At 44.2% G+C, this 22,489-nt stretch overlaps 1 protein-coding gene and 1 long non-coding RNA gene across 2 annotated transcripts in view; one reads left to right on the forward strand and one right to left on the reverse strand.

The window, feature by feature from the left end:
• The window catches only part of LOC310687086, a 24,040-nt gene extending 18,544 nt beyond the window's left edge, over positions 1-5,496 (forward strand). The window contains exons 2-3 of the long non-coding RNA XR_014516205.1: positions 957-1,056; positions 5,374-5,496. This is a non-coding gene — a long non-coding RNA (uncharacterized lncRNA). The remainder of the gene's footprint in view (positions 1-956; positions 1,057-5,373) is intronic.
• LOC310686830 (DNA excision repair protein ERCC-6-like) lies at positions 5,096-17,913 on the reverse strand. The gene is made up of 3 exons (XM_083461162.1): positions 17,227-17,913; positions 10,565-10,665; positions 5,096-8,010 (listed from the first exon to the last, which is right to left on the reverse strand). Exons 2-3 carry the CDS (start codon positions 10,618-10,620, stop codon positions 5,880-5,882), a joined length of 2,187 nt encoding a protein of 728 aa, XP_083317288.1. The 5' UTR covers positions 10,621-10,665; positions 17,227-17,913; the 3' UTR covers positions 5,096-5,879.
• Positions 17,914-22,489: the final 4,576 nt, after the last annotated feature.

Genomic DNA, 22,489 nt, shown 5'->3' on the forward strand with positions numbered 1-22,489 from the left:
TGATGGAGAACCTACAAAGGACTCTATAAGGGCTCTTGTGCCCCCCATAAGGGAATAAGGGCAGGTTTTCGTTTATTACAGCTTGTTCTGGGAAATGGGCATCAGGTAAAAGCACAAACCGGAGTGAATTCCTCTCCATCTCTAAATCAAAGGAAGAGACTGGTCTGTTGCTACTAAAGCAACAATGCTTGCAATAATGTACCGTATTTTTCGCTCCATAAGACACACCTTTTTCTTCCTAAAAAGTAAGGGGAAATGTCTGTGCGTCTTATGGAGCGAATGCGTGGTCCCTGGAGCCGAATTGCCCAGGGGCAAAAAGCAGATCATGCTTTTTTTTTTTTTTTAAAGAGGGAAGTGGGTGTTGAAACAAATCTGCTGATCGTTTGCCGATTGGGGAGAGAGATAAGGGACGCTAGAGATAAAGGAGGCTGCCTGGGAGGGGGGACGTAAAGATAGCAAACTTGCAAAGGGGGAAACAGGAAGACTAAAGCAGTAAGGAGAGAAATTAGAAGAAAAGGAGGAGCAAAAAACTGCTCCAGCTAAGGAAAAGACACTAAGGCAAATAAGAGTGTTGAAAGGAAGCAGCTGATCGGTGGGATCGGAAGAGAGATAAGGGACGCTAGCGGAGGCTGCCTGGGAGGGGGGAGGTAAAAGCCCATGGATCCTCAGGATTTTTACATTGGGTCACCCCAAATTCACCATCAGATCACATAGCATGTCCATGGCTACAGCCTGCACCAAAAAAATCACGCACCCACTGTTGCGTGGGGCCACAATGGCGCAAAAACGTGGTTACAAAGCACGGATCCACATGGATCCTCAGGATTTTTGCATTGGGTCACCCCAAATTCACCATCAGATCACATGTCTGTGGCCACAGCATGAACCACAAAAATAATACATCCACTGTTTCGTTCAGAATATTTTCTCTCTTGTTTTCCTCCTCTAAAAACTAGGTGCGTCTTATGGTCAGGTGCATCTTATGGAGCGAATAATACGGTGCCTGAGCTGGGGACGACAGACAGAAAGGGAACCTATCCTTCGTAAGATTCCCTCGTAAGTAACAGCCTTCTCTCTCTCAGGCTTTCCTTCCTTCCTGCTGCTGTTTTGTTCTTTTGTTAAGCTCAGGACTGCCTGATGGCCACATGAAAGCTTGTACAGTGGCACCTTGGGTTAAGTACCGTACTTAATTCGTTCCAGAGGTCCGTTCTTAACCTGAAACTGTTCTTAACCTGAAGCACCACTTTAACTAATGGGGCCTCCCGCTGCTGCTGCACCGCCGGAGCACGATTTCTGTTCTCATCCTGAAGCAAAGTTCTTAACCTGAAGCACTATTTCTGGGTTAGCGGAGTCTGTAACCTGAAGCGTATGTAACCTGAAGTGTATGTAACCTGAGGTACCACTGTACATACATACACACACTCACAGACACACACACACTCACAGACACACACATATATCACATACATAAACATAAACATATACATATACATATACATATACATATACATATACATATACATATACATATACATATACATATACATATACATATACATATACATATACATATACATATACATATACATATACATATATATACATACAGTGGTACCTCGGATTAAGAACTTAATTCGTTCTGGAGGTCCGTTCATAACCTGAAACTGTTCTTAACCTGAAGCACCACTTTAACTAATGGGGCCTCCTGCTGCCGCCGCGCCACTGGAGCACAATTTCTGTTCTCACCCTGAAGCAAAGTTCTTAACCTGAAGCATTCTTTCTGGGTTAGCGGAGTCTGTAACCTGAAGCGAATGTAACCTGAAGTGTATGTAACCTGAGGTACCACTGGACTCAGAATGGCTTTGTTTGCCAGGAGTAACAAACTTTTGGCTCCTTTATTCCATAAAGAAGCCTTAACAACTGATTTCTGCCCTGCGCTTGCAGCATCTATTCCAAACTGCGACAAAACCCTGCAAAAGTCAAGGGCCTGTGTTTTATCTGGGGCTGGGGGGGGGGTCGTTCCCCGACCTTCCCTTGGGACCCAGGCGAGACCCTCTTCCTCGGTTTCCCTGCTCCCCTCTTTGCAGCCAGCCGCATTGCCAGAGGCAACTTTTGCTGGCGTGGGCTCTTGTGATAACAGGATTCCATCCCTGGGCCAGCCACATTTTGCTTTCCTTGGCCAGGAGGAGAGAACAATGGCCCGGGAGCACGCCAGGAAACTCTAATAAATGGGATGAAAATATCACAGAAAGGCAGGCATGGGGCCTGCAAATTATTTATAAACGGCATTTCAGGCCGGCGTAAAGGGCAGGTGAGCAGGTCAGAAAAAACACAAGACCCAGCCCAAGCCCGGCTGGAAAAAAAACAGAGAGAAAGAAAAATTGGCGCCATTTCAGAACGAATGGTAAAAAAAAGGGCTGCACTCAGGGAAAAAACGCACAAAGGGAATTTTCCACCCTTCTCGGGCCTTTTTCAACCCTTCTGTAATTCGCTTGTCCACTCAGAAGCAAAACAGACAGAATTCAGTGGGGTTTACTTCTAGGTAGGATTCAAGGCTAAGTCCTGTTCCATGGCCATAGAATCATATACAGTGGTACCCTGCTTCTCAAACTTAATCTGTTCTGGAAGACCGTTCCAAAACCAAAGCGTTCCAAAACCAAGGCGCGCTTTCCCATAGAAAGTCATGCAAAATGGATTCATCCGTTCCAGACTTTTGAAAACAACCCCTAAAACAGCAATTGAACATGAATTTTACTGTCTTACAAGACCACCGATCCATAAAATGAAAGCAATAAACAATGTACAGTGGTACCTCGGGTTAAGTACTTAATTCGTTCGGGAGGTCCGTACTTAACCTGAAACTGTTCTTAACCTGAAGCACCACTTTAGCTAATGGGGCCTGAAACGTATGTAACCTGAAGCGTATGTAACCCAAGGTACCACTGTACTGCAGTCACACAATCAATCGGTAGCTGAACAGGGTTCCACACAGTCACAAAAACAGAACAAACAGAGCCACAAAAGCAAAAATGTGAAATAAATAGCAAAAACAGATCTCAACGTAACACTCAAAACGGAAGCGTGGCACTCAAAACGGAGCACGTTCGGCTTCTGAAAAAAAGTTAACAGACTGGAACACACACTTCTGGGTTTGCAGTGTTGGGGTTCCAAGTTGGTTGAGTACCAAGGCGTTTGAGAACCAAGGTACCACTGTAACGGCAGAATTGGAAGGGATGACAGCTAAAGAGTCCCTGACAGATGGCCATCCAGCCTCTGCTTAAAAACATCCAGTGAAGGAGAGTCCAGAGCCTTTTGCACTGTTGAACGGCTCTTAATGTCACAGAGTTCCTGGCAATGTTTAGTTAGCATCTCCTTTGTTGTACAGTGGTACCTCAGGTTACATACGCTTCAGGTTACAGACTCCGCTAACCCAGAAATAGTGCTTCAGGTTAAGAATTTTGCTTCAGGATGAGAACAGAAATCGGGCTCCGGGGGCGCAGCAGCGGGAGGCCCCATTAGCTAAATTGGTGCTTCAGGTTAAGAACAGTTTCAGGTTAAGAACCTCCGGAACGAATTAAGTACTTAACCTGAGGTACCACTGTATTTGGAATCCATTGGTTTGGGTCCTCCAGAGCAGCAGCACCTTGCTCTACCTTCCACACGAGAGCCCTTCCAATATTTGAAGAGGGCTACCATATCAGCCAGGGACACGGGTGGTGCTGTGGGTTAAACCACAGAGCCTAGGACTTGCTGATCAGAAGGTCGGTGGTTCGAATCCCCGTGACGGGGTGAGCTCCCGTTGCTCAGTCCCTGCTCCTGCCAACCTAGCAGTTCGAAAGCACTTCAAAGTGCAAGTAGATAAATAGGGACCGCTTACTGGCGGGAAGGTAAATGGCGTTTCCGTGCGCTGCTCTGGTTCGCCAGAAGCGGCTTAGTCCTGCTGGCCACATGACCCGGAAGCTGCACGCCGGCTCCCTCGGCCAATAAAGCAAGATGAGCGCCGCAACCCCAGAGTCAGCCACAACTGGACCTAATGGTCAGGGGTCCCTTTACCTTTACCTTACCATATCAGCCAACTTAGCCACTTGGAGAAAAACATACATCAGGAGGCTTAGTTTGGTCAAAATCGAGTGCTAATAGTGTTAATGCTACATACATTATTTCCGGTAAATAGCCCACCATAGATGATAGAGGGCTGTGAAAATTTGTATCCCAGGCTTTTTAGACTCATCTACCCGTGTATCATCTGAAACCAAAGGGGCACATTGTTTGCCAGATGTGATGTTTTTCCAGGTCTCTTTAAAAGCCTACCCTGGCATTAAAAGATTAATCATTGTTATGTATTCAGTGGTCTGTGTTTGCCTGAGCTTGAGTCTGGACTAAGGATTCTGAGCCTGTGTTCTGATTTGATACATGATATCCAATGGGACGCGGGTGGCGCTGTGGGCAAAACCTCAGCGCCTAGGGCTTGCCGATCCCATGGTCGGTGGTTCGAATCCCCACAGCGGGCTGAGCTCCCGTCTTTCGGTCCCAGCTCCTGCCCACCTAGCAGTTCGAAAGCACCCCTAAGTGCAAGTAGATAAATAGGTACCACTTTATAGCGGGAAGGTAAACGGCATTTCCGTGTGCTGCGCTGGTGCCGGCTCGCCAGAGCAGCTTCGTCACGCTGGCCACGTGACCCGGAAGTGTCTCCAGACAGCGCTGGCCCCCGGCCTCTTAAGTGAGATGGGCGCACAACCCTAGAGTCGGACACGACTGGCCCATACGGGCAGGGGTACCTTTACTTTACCTATCCAATCACAGAACATTTCAGGATTTGGGCCTCTGCCATTGGCCCTTAAACTCTGAGTCGTGATTCGCAGCTTGGAAGTTTAGACAGCCAATCACATTGGGAGTGGGAGTGGCCCCGGCCTTCAGAAATATATATAAGCAGTTGCTTTGCCCCTGTTGTCCAGTTTTGTTAGTTCAATAAAAGTTCTTGTGGTTATTGCTGTGTCTTGCTTTGTGGGACGCCACCTACACTTCAATCTTTATGAAGATTGCCCCTAAAATAACCCTGCTCCCTCTTCCAATAGCCCCAAATAATGCTCTCAACTCCCATATTAGCTTTTTAATCTGAAAAACTTTACTACTAGAAAAGACAGTTAAAGATGCATCTAAGTTTATGCAAGTAATTATTTTTAACAAGTGCTCAGAAGACAAATAGGAAGAACCCCAAAGAGCCATTTATTTCACTTTCTTGGGGCTCGTTTCATTTCCTCTCCCGCCAGCTGGAGAAAGGTAACTCCAAACAATTATATCCAGTCACTTATTGAGCTAAATGTGCTCCACTGCGTCTAATACAACATTTGTCCCTCTCATTTCCTTTTGAAGAGAAACAGTCATGGCTGATCCTTGCTAAACTTTGCGGAGTAACATGCAAGCTATGACCTGGAACTAGAAGATTGTTCAGCTGCCAGCCATTCCCCCACTGAAGTCTACTCGTTCTTTGAAAGGGAAAATTGCAGCCTTGAACCGAGAATATATTCTCATCCTCCATTTTTCTGTGTGGACGCTGGTTTCTAATAAGGCCCCAATAACACCCAACGAAGTTTACTGGAAAACCAACAGGAGAGTCAAATAAATTACTGGGACAAGCTGAGTTGTGGAAATTTGGCACCACCAAAAATCACCGTGGGGGGAGGTATGTCTTTGGCTGCCCCTTCCTGAAGAAGGCCAACCAAAAATGAGTGAAGTCGAAAGCAAGTTGGTTGATAGAAAGGTCTCTGGAGGGGCAGAAAAACAGAAGTCTCTTGCTCAACTCCGGCAATCGCCAAAGTCCTACGGCAGCCGGCCTTCCCGGTAAGACAAACATTGCAATAAAGATCTAGGGAAGGCCTTCAATTACACGGAAGACATCTTGATGGGCGTTTCTGCTGTCTCGCGTCTATGAGCTGAGACTCCAGTTGCACCAGTTCTTGGGCTTTCTGGACCCTGTGCTCGATGTACTGGTGGGCCTCCTCGTCTTCCGGTTGCTCCTCTTGAGCCGTTTCACGCGAGTACATCAGGTCGTGATCCGATATGCCGAACATGTGCAAAGAGTGGAGATACGCAATGTGCTCGTCCAGCTGCAGGTCCGAGTTCCTTTGGTTGGCGTGCAAAGACTGGAGCTGCAGTTGCGTCACCGAGCTCCTGGTATCTTCCAGCGTGAACAGTTCCCTCAGCTCCTGCTTGGTGAAATACCTGTAGGGGTTCTTCTTATCGCCTGTGCCCTGCCGTATGAGCGAGTCCTTGAAGACTTGGCGCCGGTAGATCCTTTCCTCCACCGTCCCACAGGTGATGAGCCTGTAGATCACAACGTTCTCCTTCTGCCCGATCCTGTAAGCCCGGTCGACGGCTTGGGCATCCGTGGCGGGGTTCCAGCTGGGGTCAAAGATCACCACGCGGGAAGCAGCAGTTAAGGTGAGCCCAACGCCTCCCACCTGCGTGGTCAGGAGGAAGACCGAATAGCCTTTGTCGTTCTGAAACGCGCCAATCCTCTTCTCCCGCTCCGCTAGGCAAGTCACCGTCCCGTCGATACGCATCACCTTAAAACGCCGATGAGTCAAGATGCATTCTATGATATCGAGCATTTTCCTCGACTGGGAGAACACGAGCGTTTGGTGCCCTTCTTCCCGCAGATTCTCCAGCAGCGCCAAGAGGAACCTCAACTTGCCGGACTCCTCGATCAGAACCTGACTGGGCACGTGTTTGATTTCCCGGGTCATGTCAGAAACGGCCCCAACTTCCCCTTCCTCTTGCTCAGAGTAGCCTGAGACCTCCAAGCCGAGCTGGATGCAAGCTTGCGCCGACAGAAGCCTGGGGTGATCACACAGTTTCTTCAAGACGGTCAACTCCGCCAACGGGGAACGAGTCGTCATGAGCAACTCCTTGATATGGTCCAAGTCGAGGAAGTTCCTATAGATCTCTTCTTGCATGGGCGCTAGGTAAACCCACACAATGAAGTCGTTTTTCCTCGGGAGAGACGGCATCTCTAGGACAGCAGTGCTGTTCTCCTCTCCCGGCGAACAGCTTTCTCGTTCTGAGCTCTGCGTCTGTATCGTGCCTTTACTTCGCCGCAAGAAATATGGCTGAATGATGGTCATCAGGTTCTCGGAGATCTTAAGGCCTAGGGCTTTTTCTCCGGGAGTTGCGTCCTTCTCCCGTGCCTTGGTGATGGGGTTTTCATACTCCATCCGGAAGGTTTTGGCTGTGCCAAGCAGTGCCCCCTGGCAAGCAAAATCAAAGAGAGCCCACAGCTCTCGTAGGTTGTTCTGCACTGGCGTCCCTGTGAGGAGGATGCGGTTTTTGGCGGGGATGGCATACACCGATTTGGTGGTTTTAGCCGACGGCGATTTAATCTTGTGCGCTTCGTCCAAGATGATGTAGTCCCAGATGAACTCCTGCTGGTCCGAAGTGGAGAGCTGCTCACAGTTGGCCAAGATCATCTGGTACGAGGTGAGAAGGACCCCCTTTTTGTTCTGCACCCGTTCCAGGTTTTGGCGCCGTTCCTTCCGGCTAGTGCCGTGGAAAACCTTCACCCGGATTCCCGGGGCCCACTTGACAAACTCTTGCACCCAGTTGTTAACCAAGGTAACTGGCATGATGAGTAGCACGTGCCTGACCAGGTTGGCATCGAACATCCCTGAAAGAAAGGCGATGATCTGGATGGTCTTTCCCAAGCCCATGTCATCGGCCAGAATGCCACCTTTCCTTCCATCCCGGAAGAGACTGTACAAAAAGGCGACACCTTCCTTCTGATGCTCAAACAGCTTGTCGTGTATCTCCTTGTACAACAGGAGTCCACTCTGACAGACGTCCACATATTCATCCGACTCCTGATCCAAATCCAGGGTCACCAACTTCTCCTCCAGGTTTTTGATGCACCCCTTCAGACTTTCGCTGGGCTGGATTTCATCAGCCTGGCTGTAAAGTTTGAGGGATTCCTCCAGATTTCCGTTCATGGATTCTTGCTCTGCTTGGGTCACGTATCTGCAAAGCACAACATAATGACTGTTTAGAAGAGCAGGTGGGGGGAAACCAAAAAATTGGGGGCTGCCAGTCCACTTTCTACAGGGATGGAAGACCTTTCTGGCTCCACAGGCCAGAGTTTACTGGTAGGCAGGGCTGTCAATCACCTGACATCACAGGTGCAAGGTGCTTTGAAGTCCCCAAGTTGGGACTTCAAAGCACCTTGCAAGGAAGGTGTTTTCCTCCATTTTAGCAGGGGTTTCCACTGAGACCCCTTTCCTGAGCCAATCCTGCTGAACTAAGCAGGATTTAACCCCCACTCACCGACTGATGAGTGGAGATTAAATCCTGCAACGTTTGGCTATGCACCCCGTTCCCTGATTGGAACAGGCAAGACAGGATCTAAGTCTGCCATCTCGCCTGTCAAATGACATCACAACTCATGTCAGCTGGTGGGTGTGGTTGGGGGAGGGGAATGGTCTTTCAGGACAAATGGGACCCCCTGGTTGTTATTGTTTAATTATACAGTGGTACCTCGGGTTAAGTACTTAATTCGTTCCGGAGGTCTGTTCTTAACCTGAAACTGTTCTTAACTTGAAGGACCACTTTAGCTAATGGGGCCTCCTGCTGCCGCCGCGCCGCCGGAGCCCGATTTCTGTTCTTATCCTGAAGCAAAGTTCTTAACCTGAAGCACTATTTCTGGGTTAGCGGAGTGTGTAACCTGAAGCGTATGTAACCCAAGGTACCACTGTACATTGAAATGGAAAATGTGTTTGTATGCATGGCAGGCAAACTTCAATTGAGCTAATCTAGAAATATCAACAACCTCAGATATGCAGATGACACAACTTTGATGGCAGAAAGTCAGGAGGAATTAAAGAGAGTGGAACAGACCAAACCGCAGACATGCATCCCATAAAACGTCCACATGGTCATCTAATCCATCCGCTTGCATTGCAGGAATCTTTTGCCCAACATGAGACTCGAACCCAGAACCCTGAAATTGAGAGTCTTGCACTCTCTACTGACTAAGCTCTGCCTTACACCAAGTCAGACCATTGGTGCATTGGGATTAGTATTGTCTATGCTGACTGGACCATAAAGAAGGTTGATCGCCGAAGAATTGATGCTTTTGAATTCTGGTGCTGGAGGAGACTCTTGAGAGTCCCATGGACTGCAAGAAGATCAAACCTCTCCATTCTGAAGGAAATCAACCCTGAGTGCTCACTGGAAGGACAGATCCTGAAGCTGAGGCTCCAAGACTTTGGCCACCTCATGAGAAGAGAAGACTCCCTGGAAAAGACCCTGAAGTTGGGAAAGATGGAGGGCACAAGGAGAAGGGGACAAAGGAGGACGAGATGGTGGGACAGTGTTCTTGAAGAGACCAGCATGAGTTTGACCAAACTGCGGGAGGCAGTGGAAGACAGGAGTGCCTGGCGTGCTCTGGTCCAGGGGGTCACGAAGCGTCGGACGCGACTAAATGACTAAACAACAACAACACTGCCAGCAGTTCTCCAAGTTTTCAGGAAGAGTCTGGGAAATCGAACCCACGACTTTTTGCATGCAAGGCAGATTCTTTCTTTTTAAAAAGGTTTTTCTATACTTTTCAAATTTATACATTTCATTAATTTTACAATCATTTTAACGTTTCAAAGTCTGACTTCCTTCCCCCTCTTTCTGTGGTTCCATAATTTTTTTTTATCTTCTGCATATCCAAATTCATTTAATTAGCTACTTTAAATATGTACTCTTATGAAACTGCAGGTTATTACAATAGTCCTGCCAATGTTTTTATCTTTGCAACTTAACTGTAAATATTCAACAAACCATTTCCATTCTTTTATAAAAAGTTTGTCATCTTGATTTCTTATTCTTCCAGTAAGTTTTGCCATATCTGCGTATTCCATAAGTTTTTGTATCCATTCTTCCTTTGCTGGGACCTTCTGCTTTTCACCATTTTTGGGCAATAATAATAATAATAATAATAATAATAATAATAATAATAATAATAATAATTTGTACCCCGCCCATCTGGCTGGGTTTCCCCAGCCACTCTGGGCGGCTTCCATAGAAACCAAAACACACTAAAATATCATACATTAAAAACTTCCCTGAACAGGGCTGCCTTAAGATGTCTTCTGAATGTCAGGTTGTTGTTTATCGTTTTGACATCGGATGGGAGGGCGTTCCACAGGACGGGCGCCACTACCGAAAAGGCCCTCTGCCTGGTTCCCTGTAGCTTTGCTTCTCACAATGAGGGAACCGCCAGAAGGCCCTTGGTGCTGGACCTCAGCGTCCGGGCAGAACGATTGAGGTGGAGACGCTCCTTCAGGAGCAAGCAGCATTCTTGCTACTGTAGAAGCATACATAAATATATTTCTATACAACTGAGGTAGTTCTGTCCCTATAATCCCCAAAATTCTTTTGCATTCTTTTGGGAATGCAAGACAGATTCTCTACCAATGAACCACGGCAGTTCCCTAGAGTTCTTACATGAGCCCTCCATCGCAGGTTGAAGCAGCACCGGGCAGACACTGGTTTGTCACCCAAGGGAGAATTCGGACAGGACTCTCACCTTTGATACTGCTCCACCTGCCTGCGAGACGTTTTCTTCTTCACTACTGTCATCATGGTGCTGCTGTGGAACCAACCAGCAAGAAATCTGATTTAGTAACCCTGGAAACAAAGGAAAACAAGAGGTGAATAGGGTGGGAAGGATGGGCGAACCGAGAATCTTAAAAGTACTGAGGGTGATGTTGAAAGTGTAAAGAAAAAAGACGGCACTTTTTTCATTATTTTTAAAAAAAGATATTTATTAAGATTTTCAAAGTATTACAAAATAAAAAATAGAAAAGAAAAATACAAAATAAAAATAGTTAAAAACAATCCAATCTTTCAATAACTTATCTTTCATTTGCTTATTTCCCGGACCTCCTCACGCCTCCCTTTCCTGTATTCCAGTTCAGTTTGTTAGTTCAGCAAATCCCTCCCCTCTTTGTTTATCCTAGTCTTCAATCTTAAAGTATTGTAACATTAGATTTTTACCTATTAATAGTCCATTTTCTCATATTCCCTTATAACATTACAGCTATAAACCACTTAGTTTCTATCCAACATCATTCTAACATTCATTAATTTTACAATATTTCTGTAAATAGTCTTAAAACTTTTTCCAATCTTCTTCCACCGATTCTTCTCCCTGGTCTCGGATTCTGCCAGTCATTTCTGCCAATTCCATATAGTCCATCACCTTCATCTGCCATTTTTCCAAGGTGGGTAGATCTTGTGTCTTCCAATACTTTGCGATAAGTATTCTTGCTGCTGTTGTGGCGTACATAAAGAAAGTTCTATCCTTCTTTGGCACCAATTGGCCAACCATGCCCAGGAGAAAGGCCTCTGGTTTCTTCAAGAAGGTATATTTAAATACCTTTTTCATTTCGTTATATATCATCTCCCAGAAAGCCTTAATCCTTGGGCACGTCCACCAAAGGTGAAAGAATGTACCTTCAGTTTCTTTACATTTCCAACATTTATTATCGGGCAAGTGATAGATTTTTGCAAGACGGCACTTTTTTCATATGTGGTGGGAATGCAAAATAATTCAGAATTACTGGGAAATGATTTGTAACAAAATGAAAAGAATGTTTAAGGTAAGCTTTGCTAAAAGTCCAGAAGCCTTTTTTATCAGGCATTATAGGTCAATCAAATATCCTTTATTAGGCATAGCAAACCACACATTATCAAACAGACACCGTATACAAATTGTGCTAAATATGAGCTCAACTTAACAAGGTTTGTCCCAGTCAGATCTTTAACTCCAGAGAAAATCAATTTGCATAAATAATACAATACAACATTACTGCATCACCGATCAATTAAGAATCACTAAATCTCTTTATAATGGGCCAGGCTTTCTACATGGACAGCACTCAAAAATTCAGCCACTATTAAAGTAATTTGATCATTCTATAGGTCAAGACTTGCCAAAAGAGAAGAAGAAACTTTTTATGTATGCTACAACTGCAGCTAGGATGCTGCTAACTCAAAAATGGAAAAGTGATGTGATACCAGCTAAAGAAGAATGGAAAGAAAACTAATGGATTATGCTGAAATGTCGAAACTAACTGAAAGACTAAGATACTAAGACAATAGAGACTTCAAAAAAGATTGGGAACCATTTATGTTGTATCTACAGAAGACCTTCTGGGATATGATATATAATGAGATGAAAAAGATGTTGAAATATACATTTTTTTAAAAAACAGAAGCATTTTTACTTGGTATTATAGGTCAGGACATTAATAGGCAAGATGTTAAATTGTTCTTATATGCAACAACTGTGGCAAGAGTATTATTAGCCTAGAAATGGAAACAAGAAGAAATTCCGACGAAAGAATGGACTATGCAGAATTGGACAAAATGACAAGAAGGATTCGAAACCTGCGGGACCAGAGATTTACAGAAGATTGGAAGAAGTATATGAATTATTTGAAGAGCAACTTTAATCAACAAATTACGCTAGTAGGACTACAAGAAGTTTTGTAAGGAGAAATACGCGAAGTGTTACAAAGTAGAAGAAGATAGAGATATTGGTTATGAGTTTGAAATGTAATAGGGAAGATAAGAAATGCATACTGAGAGATTAGACTGGAAAATTTTCAGCCAGGATTGATGGAAGTCAAAAAAAATTGAATAAGATTTAAAAGTATGTTTAATCACTGTTCAAAATGATATGTTAAACAACTAATAAATATATATATATATATATAAATGTTGTATCTACGGAAACATTGTAAAGAAATGGACTCACTAGCAGGATTTGACTAAGCACTTACAACCAGCAAAAACAATACAGAAAGCATTTAATTTAGAGAACATGATATTAAGGTACAATAAAATAAGCAGAAGAAGTTTATACAAAAAATGAGAACAGGAAGCTGAGGGAAATCGTGGGGGGTGTTGTTTGGTATTGGTCTTTTATTTGATATGATGTTACTGTGACGAAGATAAAAATGTAAAACTTAATAAAAACTACTTTTTTTAAAAAAAAGGTACTGAGGGCGCAGGGAAGGAAAGCACCATGCAAAATAAGAGGCAGCGCTGTGCAGTGGTTAGAGTGTTGGACTAGGGCCTGGGAGAGACATGGGTTCAAATCCCCACCCAGCCATGATGCTCAGTGGCTTGGCCCAGTCACTATGTCTCAGCCTAAGCTACCTCACAGGGCTATTTTGGGGATTAAATGAGGAGTAGGGCTATGGGTTAAACCACAGAGCCTAGGACTTGCCCATCAGGGTTGAGAGAGATTAAGTTATATCAGACACAATACATGGAATTGATGAATCAAGAGATTGAGTGGAAGTTAAAGCAAATGAAACAAAAGACATTCGAATCGGCAGATAAATGTGGCAAACTTCTGGCATGGCAATTGAAGAAAAGGCAGAAACTAAATACAGTTACAAGTCTAGAAGTGGAGGGAAAGAACATATCTAAACCTAATGAGATTAGAAACTGTTTTCTGAGCTACTTTAAAAAACTTTATTCTCAAGGACCACAAAATGAAGAGGACATAGATAAATTCCTTAATAAATATGGATTACAAAAAATCTCTCATCAAAGCAAGGTGGATCTAAACCAGAGAATAACAGAACAAGAGATAGAGGGTGCCATTCAGGACATGCAATTGGGCAAATCTCCAGGGCCAGATGGACTGACTTCCAGATATTATAAATCTTTGAAGGAATGGTTGGTTCAACCGTTAAAGGAAGTCTGTAATCAGATCTTAGAGGGAAAAAAGGCACCAGAATCGTGGAAAGAAGCGTATATTTCACTCATACCAAAGACAGAGACTGAAAAGACTCAACTCAAGAACTACCGCCCAATATCATTACTTAATGTGGATTACAAAATCTTTGCAGACATTCTGGCAAAAAGATTTAAAAGAGTGTTGATGGAGAATATTCATAAGGACCAAGCAGGCTTTCTCCCAAAAAGGCATTTATCAGACAATGTAAGGAATATAATAGACATTCTGGAATTGCTAGAGGTGAACATAAACACCAAAGCAGTGTTGATTTTTGTGGACGCGGAGAAAGCCTTTGACAATATTTCTTGGAGTTTTATGAAAAAGAATCTTCATGGGATGGGGGTAGGCCAAGGATTTGAGAATGGTATGGGTGCGATATATTCTGAACAAAAAGCTAAGCTGATTGTAAATAATGTGATAACTGAGGAACTTAAGATAGAAAAAGGAACACGACAGGGGTGCCCAATTTCCCCATTGCTTTTTATTTCTGTTCTGGAGGTGTTGCTGAATATGATTAGGAATGACCAGCAGGTTAAAGGTGTACAGGTCGGAGCTAAACATTACAAGTTAAGGGCTTTTGCAGACGACTTAGTATTGACCTTACAAGAGCCAAACACTAGTGCGAAAAGGGTGTTGGAGATAATTCAACAATTTGGCCAGGTAGCCGGATTCAAATTGAATAAACAAAAAACTAAAGTCATAGAAAAAAATTTAACAGCTACGGAGAAGGAGAAATTTCAAGAAGAGACAGGTTTGACAGTGGTTAAGAAGGTGAAATACCTAGGGGTTCACTTGACATCTAAAAACTTGAACTTGTACAAGGACAACTATGAAAAATATTGGTCAGAAATTAAAAAAGATCTAGAAATATGGTCAAATTTGAAACTATCATTGTTAGGCCAAATTGCAGTTATCAAGATGAATGTATTGCCTAGAATGCTATTTTTGTTTCAAACTTTGCAGATTCTTGACAAGATGGACTGTTTCAAGAGGTGGCAGAAAGACATTGCAAAATTTGTCTGGGAGGGCAAAAATCCCAGAATAAAATTTAAAGTACTTACAGATGCAAAAGAAAGAGGGGGATTTGCCCTGCCGGACTTAAAATTGTACTATGAAGCAGCAGCGTTTTGCTGGCTGAAAGAGTGGATGCTCCTCGAGAATACAGATATCTTGGATTTAGAAGGTTTCAATAATACATTTGGTTGGCATGCACATCTATGGTATGATAAGATCAAAGTGCATAGGCCTTTCAAAAATCACATTGTCAGAAAAGCGTTGTTTAATGTTTGGATAAGATATAAAGACTTGCTGGAAAACAAAACCCCTAGATGGTTGTCACCCTTGGAGGCTAAAGCATTTAAAAAACTCAATATGGAGGCCGGATGGCCAAAGTATTGGAAAATTTTGGAACAAGATGGAGACAAATTGAAATTACAGAGTCATGAGAAACTGAAACCTAAAGTACGAGATTGGTTCCATTATTATCAAATAATGGAGGTTTATAAACAAGACAGGAAAATTGGCTTCCAGGTGGAGAAATCAAAACTAGAAACCGAATTGTTAGAACCCAATACTAAGAACTTGTCAAGAATGTATAATTTGCTGCTGAAATGGAATACACAAGATGAAACAGTTAAATCGGCTATGATTAAGTGGGCTCAGGACATTGGTCATAACATTATGTTTGCTGACTGGGAATGGTTGTGGAACACCGGTATAAAATTTACGGCATGTAATGCTTTAAAGGAAAATATTATGAAAATGATCTATAGGTGGTACATGACCCCAGTCAAGCTAGCAAAGATTTATCACCTGCCTGACAATAAGTGTTGGAAGTGTAAAGAAACTGAAGGTACTTTCTATCACCTTTGGTGGACGTGCCCGAAGATTAAGGCTTTCTGGGATATGATTTACAATGAAATGAAAAAGGTACTTAAATGTACTTTCCTTAAAAAACCAGAGGCCTTTCTCCTGGGCATAGTCAGCCAATTGGTGTCAAAGAAAGATAGAATTTTCTTTATGTATGCTACGACAGCAGCAAGAATACTCATCGCAAAGTACTGGAAGACACAAGATCTACCCACTCTGGAAGAATGGCAGATGAAAGTGATGGACTATATGACACTGGCTGAGATGACTGGCAGAATCCGCGACCAGGGGAAGGAGACGGCGGAAGAAGAATGGAAGAAATTTAAAATCTATCTTAAGGACTACTATAAACTCGATGAATGTTAGAATGTTGAGGTTTTGAGAAAGAAAGGGTTACAGTGATATAAGATTAGACTGAAGGAAAGACTAAGAGGACAGAGGCTTGACAGAAATATTTAGAAGTTGCTAAAAAATTTTGGACAGTGGGATGCAGAAAGGGGAGGTATGGGGGAGTCTGAGAAACAAGGTTTATGAAAAAAAGGCTATGAAACTATACGTGTTTGTATGTCTTTTTATATGTTTGTATTGTTTTAAAAATTTTGTAAAACCAGGACTTGCCCATCAGAAGATCGGCGGTTCAAATCCCCATGATGGGGTGAGGTCCCGTTGCTCGGTCCCTGCTCCTGCCAACCTAGCAGTTTGAAAGCACGTCAAAGTGCAAGTAGATAAATAGGTACCACTCCAGCGGGAAGGTAAACGGCGTTTCTGTACCCTACTCTGGTTTGCCAGAAGCGGCTTAGTCCTGCTGGCCACATGACCCAGAAGCTGTTTGCCGGCTCCCTCGGCCAATAAAGCGAGATGAGTGCCGCAACCTCAGAGTCGGCCACGACTGGACCTAATGGTCATGGGTCTCTTTACCTTTTAGGGGAAAACCATGTGCTGGAAATGCAACAAAGGAACAAAAGGATCATTGCGAAAAAATGATGATGATGACAAAATGCCAAAACATTTTAAGTATTGAAATGGAATTAGGAAATGTATGTTACACTGAGGGAAGAGAAACACCGTGAAAGCAGGAAGGAAGTCAACTTTTAAATTTATCTTAAGTTTGAATTAATTTGGTGCAGATTTGTTAAATTGATTTGAAAAGCGATACAAATCATTTGGCAAATACAATAAAATTATCATTGCAGTTGGAAGATCTGTGCCTGCTATCAGAGAAGGCAGAAACCACCCAGGTTTTAAGCGGCGGCTATAAACCACACTCTTTCGGGGGTCCCCTTTGCAGAACCAGCCCAAAGCCACTTCAAACTGGGGCTTTTAAGAAGGTGATTGCTTTAAGATTGATAGAAGGTAAAAAAGTTAAAATAGAGGAATGTGAAGAAATTGGTAAAGTGATATGGAAGTCTGTTAAAGGGAGGGAAGGAGGTCGATGCTTTATTTAAGCAATGCTTTAAGTTATAAATTCTTTGAATTTAGATTCTGAAATGTAATGAAATATGGAAAACTTAATAAAAAATATATTTAAACACACACAAAAACCTGGGGCTTTTTTCTCTTCTTACCAGCACAAAATAATTCTTCTTCAGGTTAGTCGGGGGAAGAGGAGGAGGAAAAGGAGAATAAACTCTGTCCTGAAGTTTGGATATCTGGGTGGAAAGAGAACTCTCTCCAGCAATATCAGTCATCTGCAGCTGTGCACAAATTTTGGGTAGAATGACACCTCTCTGGCCCAATGAGAAGTTGGGAGGAGGGCAGGAAAAGGCAAGGTACCTTAGCAATCCTGGCCCCTCTCTCCAAAGAATTCTGGGAACTGTAGTTTGTTAAAACGGTGCTAAGAGTGGTTAGGAGCCCCCTGTTCCCCTCCTGGAACTACAATTCCCAGAATACCTTGTACTTGTTAACCTGCTCTGGGAATTGTAGGAGGGGCCTCCTTATAACGCTCAGCACCTTTAACAAACTACAGCTCCCAGAATTCTTTGGGGGAAGCCATGGCAGTTTAAAGCGGTATCATTGTGCTTTAAATGTATGGTGTGGATGTGGCCTCGTGGAGCTATGATTCTTCGAGTGGTTTAACCAGTGCCGGATTTTTGTATAGGGCCCCACTCTCTTGGGGGGGCCCAAAAAATTTAAAGGGAAAAAAACCTGGATGTACATTTCCAAAATATAAGATATAAAACAGATAAAATAAAACCTACATACAGCATCAGTGTTTTGTGTTGTGTTGGCTCCTATGATGTAAGTCATGGGTCCCACCTGCTAGCCTGCTCCCTAAAATATTACTGCTTTGCTCATTTCTATATATTGTTGTTGCTTAGTCGTTTAGTCATGTCCGTCTCTTCGTGACCCCCTGGACCAGAGCACGCCAGGCACTGCTGTCTTCCACTGCCTCCCACAGTTTGGTCAAACTCATGCTGGTCTCTTCAAGAACACTGTCCAACCATCTCGTCCTCTGTCGTCCCCTTCTCCTTGTGCCCTCCATCTTCCCCAACATCAGGGTCTTTTCCAGGGAGTCTTCTCTTCTCATGAGGTGGCCAAAGTCTTGGAGCCTCAGCTTCAGGATCTGTCCTTCCAGTGAGCACTCAGGGCTGATTTCCTTCAGAATGGATAGGTCTGATCTTCTTGCAGTCCATGGGACTCTCAAGAGTCTCCTCCAGCACCAGAATTCAAAAGCATCCATTCTTCGGCGATCAGTCTTCTTTATGGTCCAGCTCTCGCTTCCATACATCACTACTGGGAAAACCATAGCCTGAACTATACGGACCTTTGTTGGCAAGGTGATGTCTCTGCTTTTTAAGATGCTGTCTAGGTTTGTCACTGCTTTTCTCCCAAGAAACAGGCGTCTTTTAATTTCGTTACTGCTGTCACCATCTGTAACTGATCATGCAGCCCAAGAAAGTAAAATCTCCCACTGCCTCCATTTCTTCCCCTTCTATTTGCCAGGAGGTGATGGGACCAGTGGCCTTGATCTTCGTTTTTTTTATGTTGAGCTTCAGACCATATTTTGCGCTCTCCTCTTTCACCCTCATTAAAAGGTTCTTTAATTCCTCCTGACTTTCTGCCATCAAAGTTGTGTCATCTGCATGGACTGGTTGCATGGCAACATGGGTAAATGGCTTGAGATACCTATCAGGTCCATAAATTACCATATAGCATATATTCAACACAAAAAACAGTGACAATTTGTTGTTGACAGCTGGGCATATAAAGGTCCCCATTACCTTCAGTAGCTTAGGGCCTCATCAAACCTAAATCCGGCCTTGGGTTTAACTATCACTCTTCACGGGGAACCGTAGAGATTGTCAGGCTCTGACCCCAACAGGTCTCAGGTGCCAAAATATCTTGGGCCAGCCCTGATCTGGAAGGCCATGGGCTTTCCATCCCTGGTGGTTTCTGCTAACCAGGGTTAAAAACCACACCATGGTTTGGGCTTCTAGCAGACAAATGATGGTTTGGAGCTGCTTCCTTTCCCTTCTGTTCAACGCTTAGGTTCCTCGTGGCAGAAATTTCCTCCTGTCTTTATGGCGCAACTGCCTCCTGAAGCAGAACCAGGGTCCTAATCCGTGGCTTGTCAATGGTGGGTTAATTCAGACCGAACCGCAAGCCACAGCTAGCGCAAACTGTGCTCTGCTATCCTGCCTTGACTGACCCCTCCAAACCATGGTTTGTTAGCTAGCGTCAGCCCAGACACAAAGCCAAACGGTTTGGGGTTACAAACCATGGTTTGGCATCGTGATTCCACGCACGCTAAACAAGGGCATAGCTGTCAACCGTCCCTTATTTGGCGGGAAACTCCCTTATCCCAGCGCCGTGTCCCGCTGCTGTCCCTTATTGATGATGTCCCTTAAATTTCCCGGGTTTCATGCTCGCCCGGCTTGGGAGGGAAGCAGCGGCTCGGGGTCCTCCGCCTTGAGTGAGAGAGAGCGCACGAATGAGCTGCCGCGTCTCCGTCTCTCCCTTTTCCCATCTCAGGGGCGCGTTGTGAGGAGACGGCTGGCGGGCAGGCAACCCCGCTCTTGCGAGACTTCCACTGCGCTGCCAGGGGAAGCTGGGGGCAGTGGCGGTGGTGGCAGCTGAGGAGGTGGCCTGAGGGAGGAGGAAGAGGAGGGGATGGGGAGGGACGCAGAAGGGTGGCGCTTCAGCGGCCGCGGCACCGCTGCAACCAACTCATGCTGGGCTCGCGGGCAGCGTGGGCGAGAGTCTCCCTCCCTTCCTCTCTCTCAGGTGGGGAGGGGCTGAGGGAATTTCTCGCGCCAGGATGATGGCAGCCCCGACATGCTGCTTAGCATCCCCTCCAACCAGTGCAGCATCTTAATGTGGTGATTTCTCCCTCTGCATCCCTTTCATAACTCTATTTTTATAAATCATTTGTCCACCCATAGTTCAAATTTTTACTACAAGTTTTCTGTCAATCCTACCAATGTATGTAACTCTTTACATAGCTTTTCAAACAAATTATAAACTTTCCCCCTTCTTTATTAAAGAGGTCCTCTTCCTGGTTTTTAATTCTGTCTGTAAGCTTTGCCATCTCGACGTCATTCATCAGTTTCGTCTGCCACTCTTTGGTCGGAGTTGTAGACCCTTAGGATCATCTAGTCCAACCCCCTGCAAAATACAGTCAGTCGCAGCCAAAGCAACATGGCTCCATCAGTGCCAGATTTATGTATAAGTTAAGCAAAATCCCTTATTTTGGCTGCTGATCCCTAACTTTCGAGGCTGCTGGTCCCTTATTTTCAAATCTGTGAGTTGACAGCTATGAACCAGGGTTTCTCAAACTTGTGTCTCCAGCTGTTGATGTTTTATTTCAATTCCCATCATCCTTGATGGAGGGAACGTTCTTTCATATGTGTTTGACTTGTAAAAGGGTAAAAGAGAATTGGGAAATTATCCACAATAAATTGGGGTGGGGGGAATGTTTTAAAGTACCGTACTTTCCCGCTAAAACCAGAGTCCTTTCTGTTGGGGATAATTCAGACTGAAATTCCCAGGTGTCAGAAAAAGGTTATTTATGTATGCAACAACTGCAGCCTGTCTTTCGTTAGCCCAAAAATGGAAAATGAGCAAGGTCCCAAATAAAGAAAAATGGCAACTTAAGTTGACAGAACATGCACAACTTGCAGACTTAACATAATAAGAGAACAAGAATAACAAACGGTTAAAGATGATTGGAAAACGTTTATTGAATATATGGGAAATAATTGTGCACAGCTGAAAACGCTGGCAGCAGCAAGATAAATTCAACATTGTAAATAAGTTTTGATGGATGCAATAATGGAATACTGAATGGTATAGTTTTTGTAAAATTTATGATATGTAAAATGAACCATGGAAAGAGAAGAAGGGAAGTCACTGATCTTTTAAGGATGTAAAAGGAGTATTTTAAATTGCATAACAGATACCTATCTGTATCTCCCATCATCCCTAGGCAGCAGAACCCAGTGGTCAGGGATAATAGGAGCTGAACTTCAACAATAGCTGGAGACCCTGCACTAAACCATTCAATAACATTCGAAGCAAACTCCTGCAAAGAATCCTGGGGCCTGTAGTTTGTGAAGGGTTGCGGGGAATTATAACTCATGAGGTGTAAACTACAGTACCCAGAATCCTTTGAGGGGTGGTTCTGTTGTTGCTGGACTCGCAGTCCCCATCATCCCTGACCACTGGCAATGCTGGCTGGGGGTGCTGCCAGTCTGAGTCCAGCAGGTCCCCACCCCCACCTTAAGGAAAACAAGGCTTTCTGTCCCTTTAACAGAGGTTTGAGCTGGAACAATTAGCAGGTGTTGGCGATTATCTTTAGTCCCTTTGTGCCAACAAACTGACTTATGCAGATCAGATATATTTTAAGGACACAGGACCAGTCCATACCCATTTGTTTTTTCTCCCCGGGGTCAGCTGGCAACACCAGTAAGCAAAAGTGGATTGTGGCAAATGCCAAGTTACGTTTATTTCTGCTGAGTCGCAGCTGGAATTAATGATGCAAGGGTTAGCCCAAAGCGGGGGGGGGGGGAGAGAAATTAGATCAGCTTGTTCAGGGAGTATTGGTTGCAGATTTTTAAAAATATGTAAATAGTTTGTTATGTACTGAGTTGAACAGGATCCAAACTGCAGCAGTCTGATTGGTCCTAGAACAATAGGATCCAGAATGCAGCAGTCTGATTGGTCCTAGAACAATGCAGCAGTATGATTGGAACCACCCAATCCTGCTCCAGATATAAGTGAATCCACAACCTGATTGGCTTACAGTAGAATTCCGGAATTAGCCAATCATGTGCAGCCCATTGTGTAAATAATGTATATAAAGCAGATACTTTGAGGGGACTTTCATTCATTCCTCCTCACCACTATGAGCTGAATAAAGAGCATGAAATCACTTTGCGACTCTGAGTATATTTCACAGTTGTTTTTTATTAATGTAAAATCGAAAGTGCAGACACAAAGAAAGGGTAATGAAAGTTGCAAAATATCAGAGCACCACAAAGGTTCTATTTTCCAAACAGGGAAAGAGAGCAGATAATGTAGGAAAATAAAAGCAGCAAAACACATCACGAGAGCCAATTTCTCAATATATTGGGGAGAGTTTAGTGTATCTGAATTTGGCATGTAAGAAATGAACTCCCACAAGAGTGAAAACGTTCCAGGTCTTCGTTACCCTTAAAAAGGTAAAGGGACCCCTGACCGTTAGGTCCAGTTGCGGACGACTCTGGGGTTGCGGCGCTCATCTCGCTTTATTGGCCGAGGGAGCCGGCATACAGCTTCCGGGTCATGTGGCCAGCATGACTAAGCCGCTTCTGGCGAACCAGAGCAGTGCACTGAAATGCCGTTTACCTT

This window comes from Podarcis liolepis, assembly GCF_965112155.1.
Source record: "Podarcis liolepis genome assembly, chromosome: 10".
Classification (NCBI taxonomy): domain Eukaryota; kingdom Metazoa; phylum Chordata; class Lepidosauria; order Squamata; family Lacertidae; genus Podarcis; species Podarcis liolepis.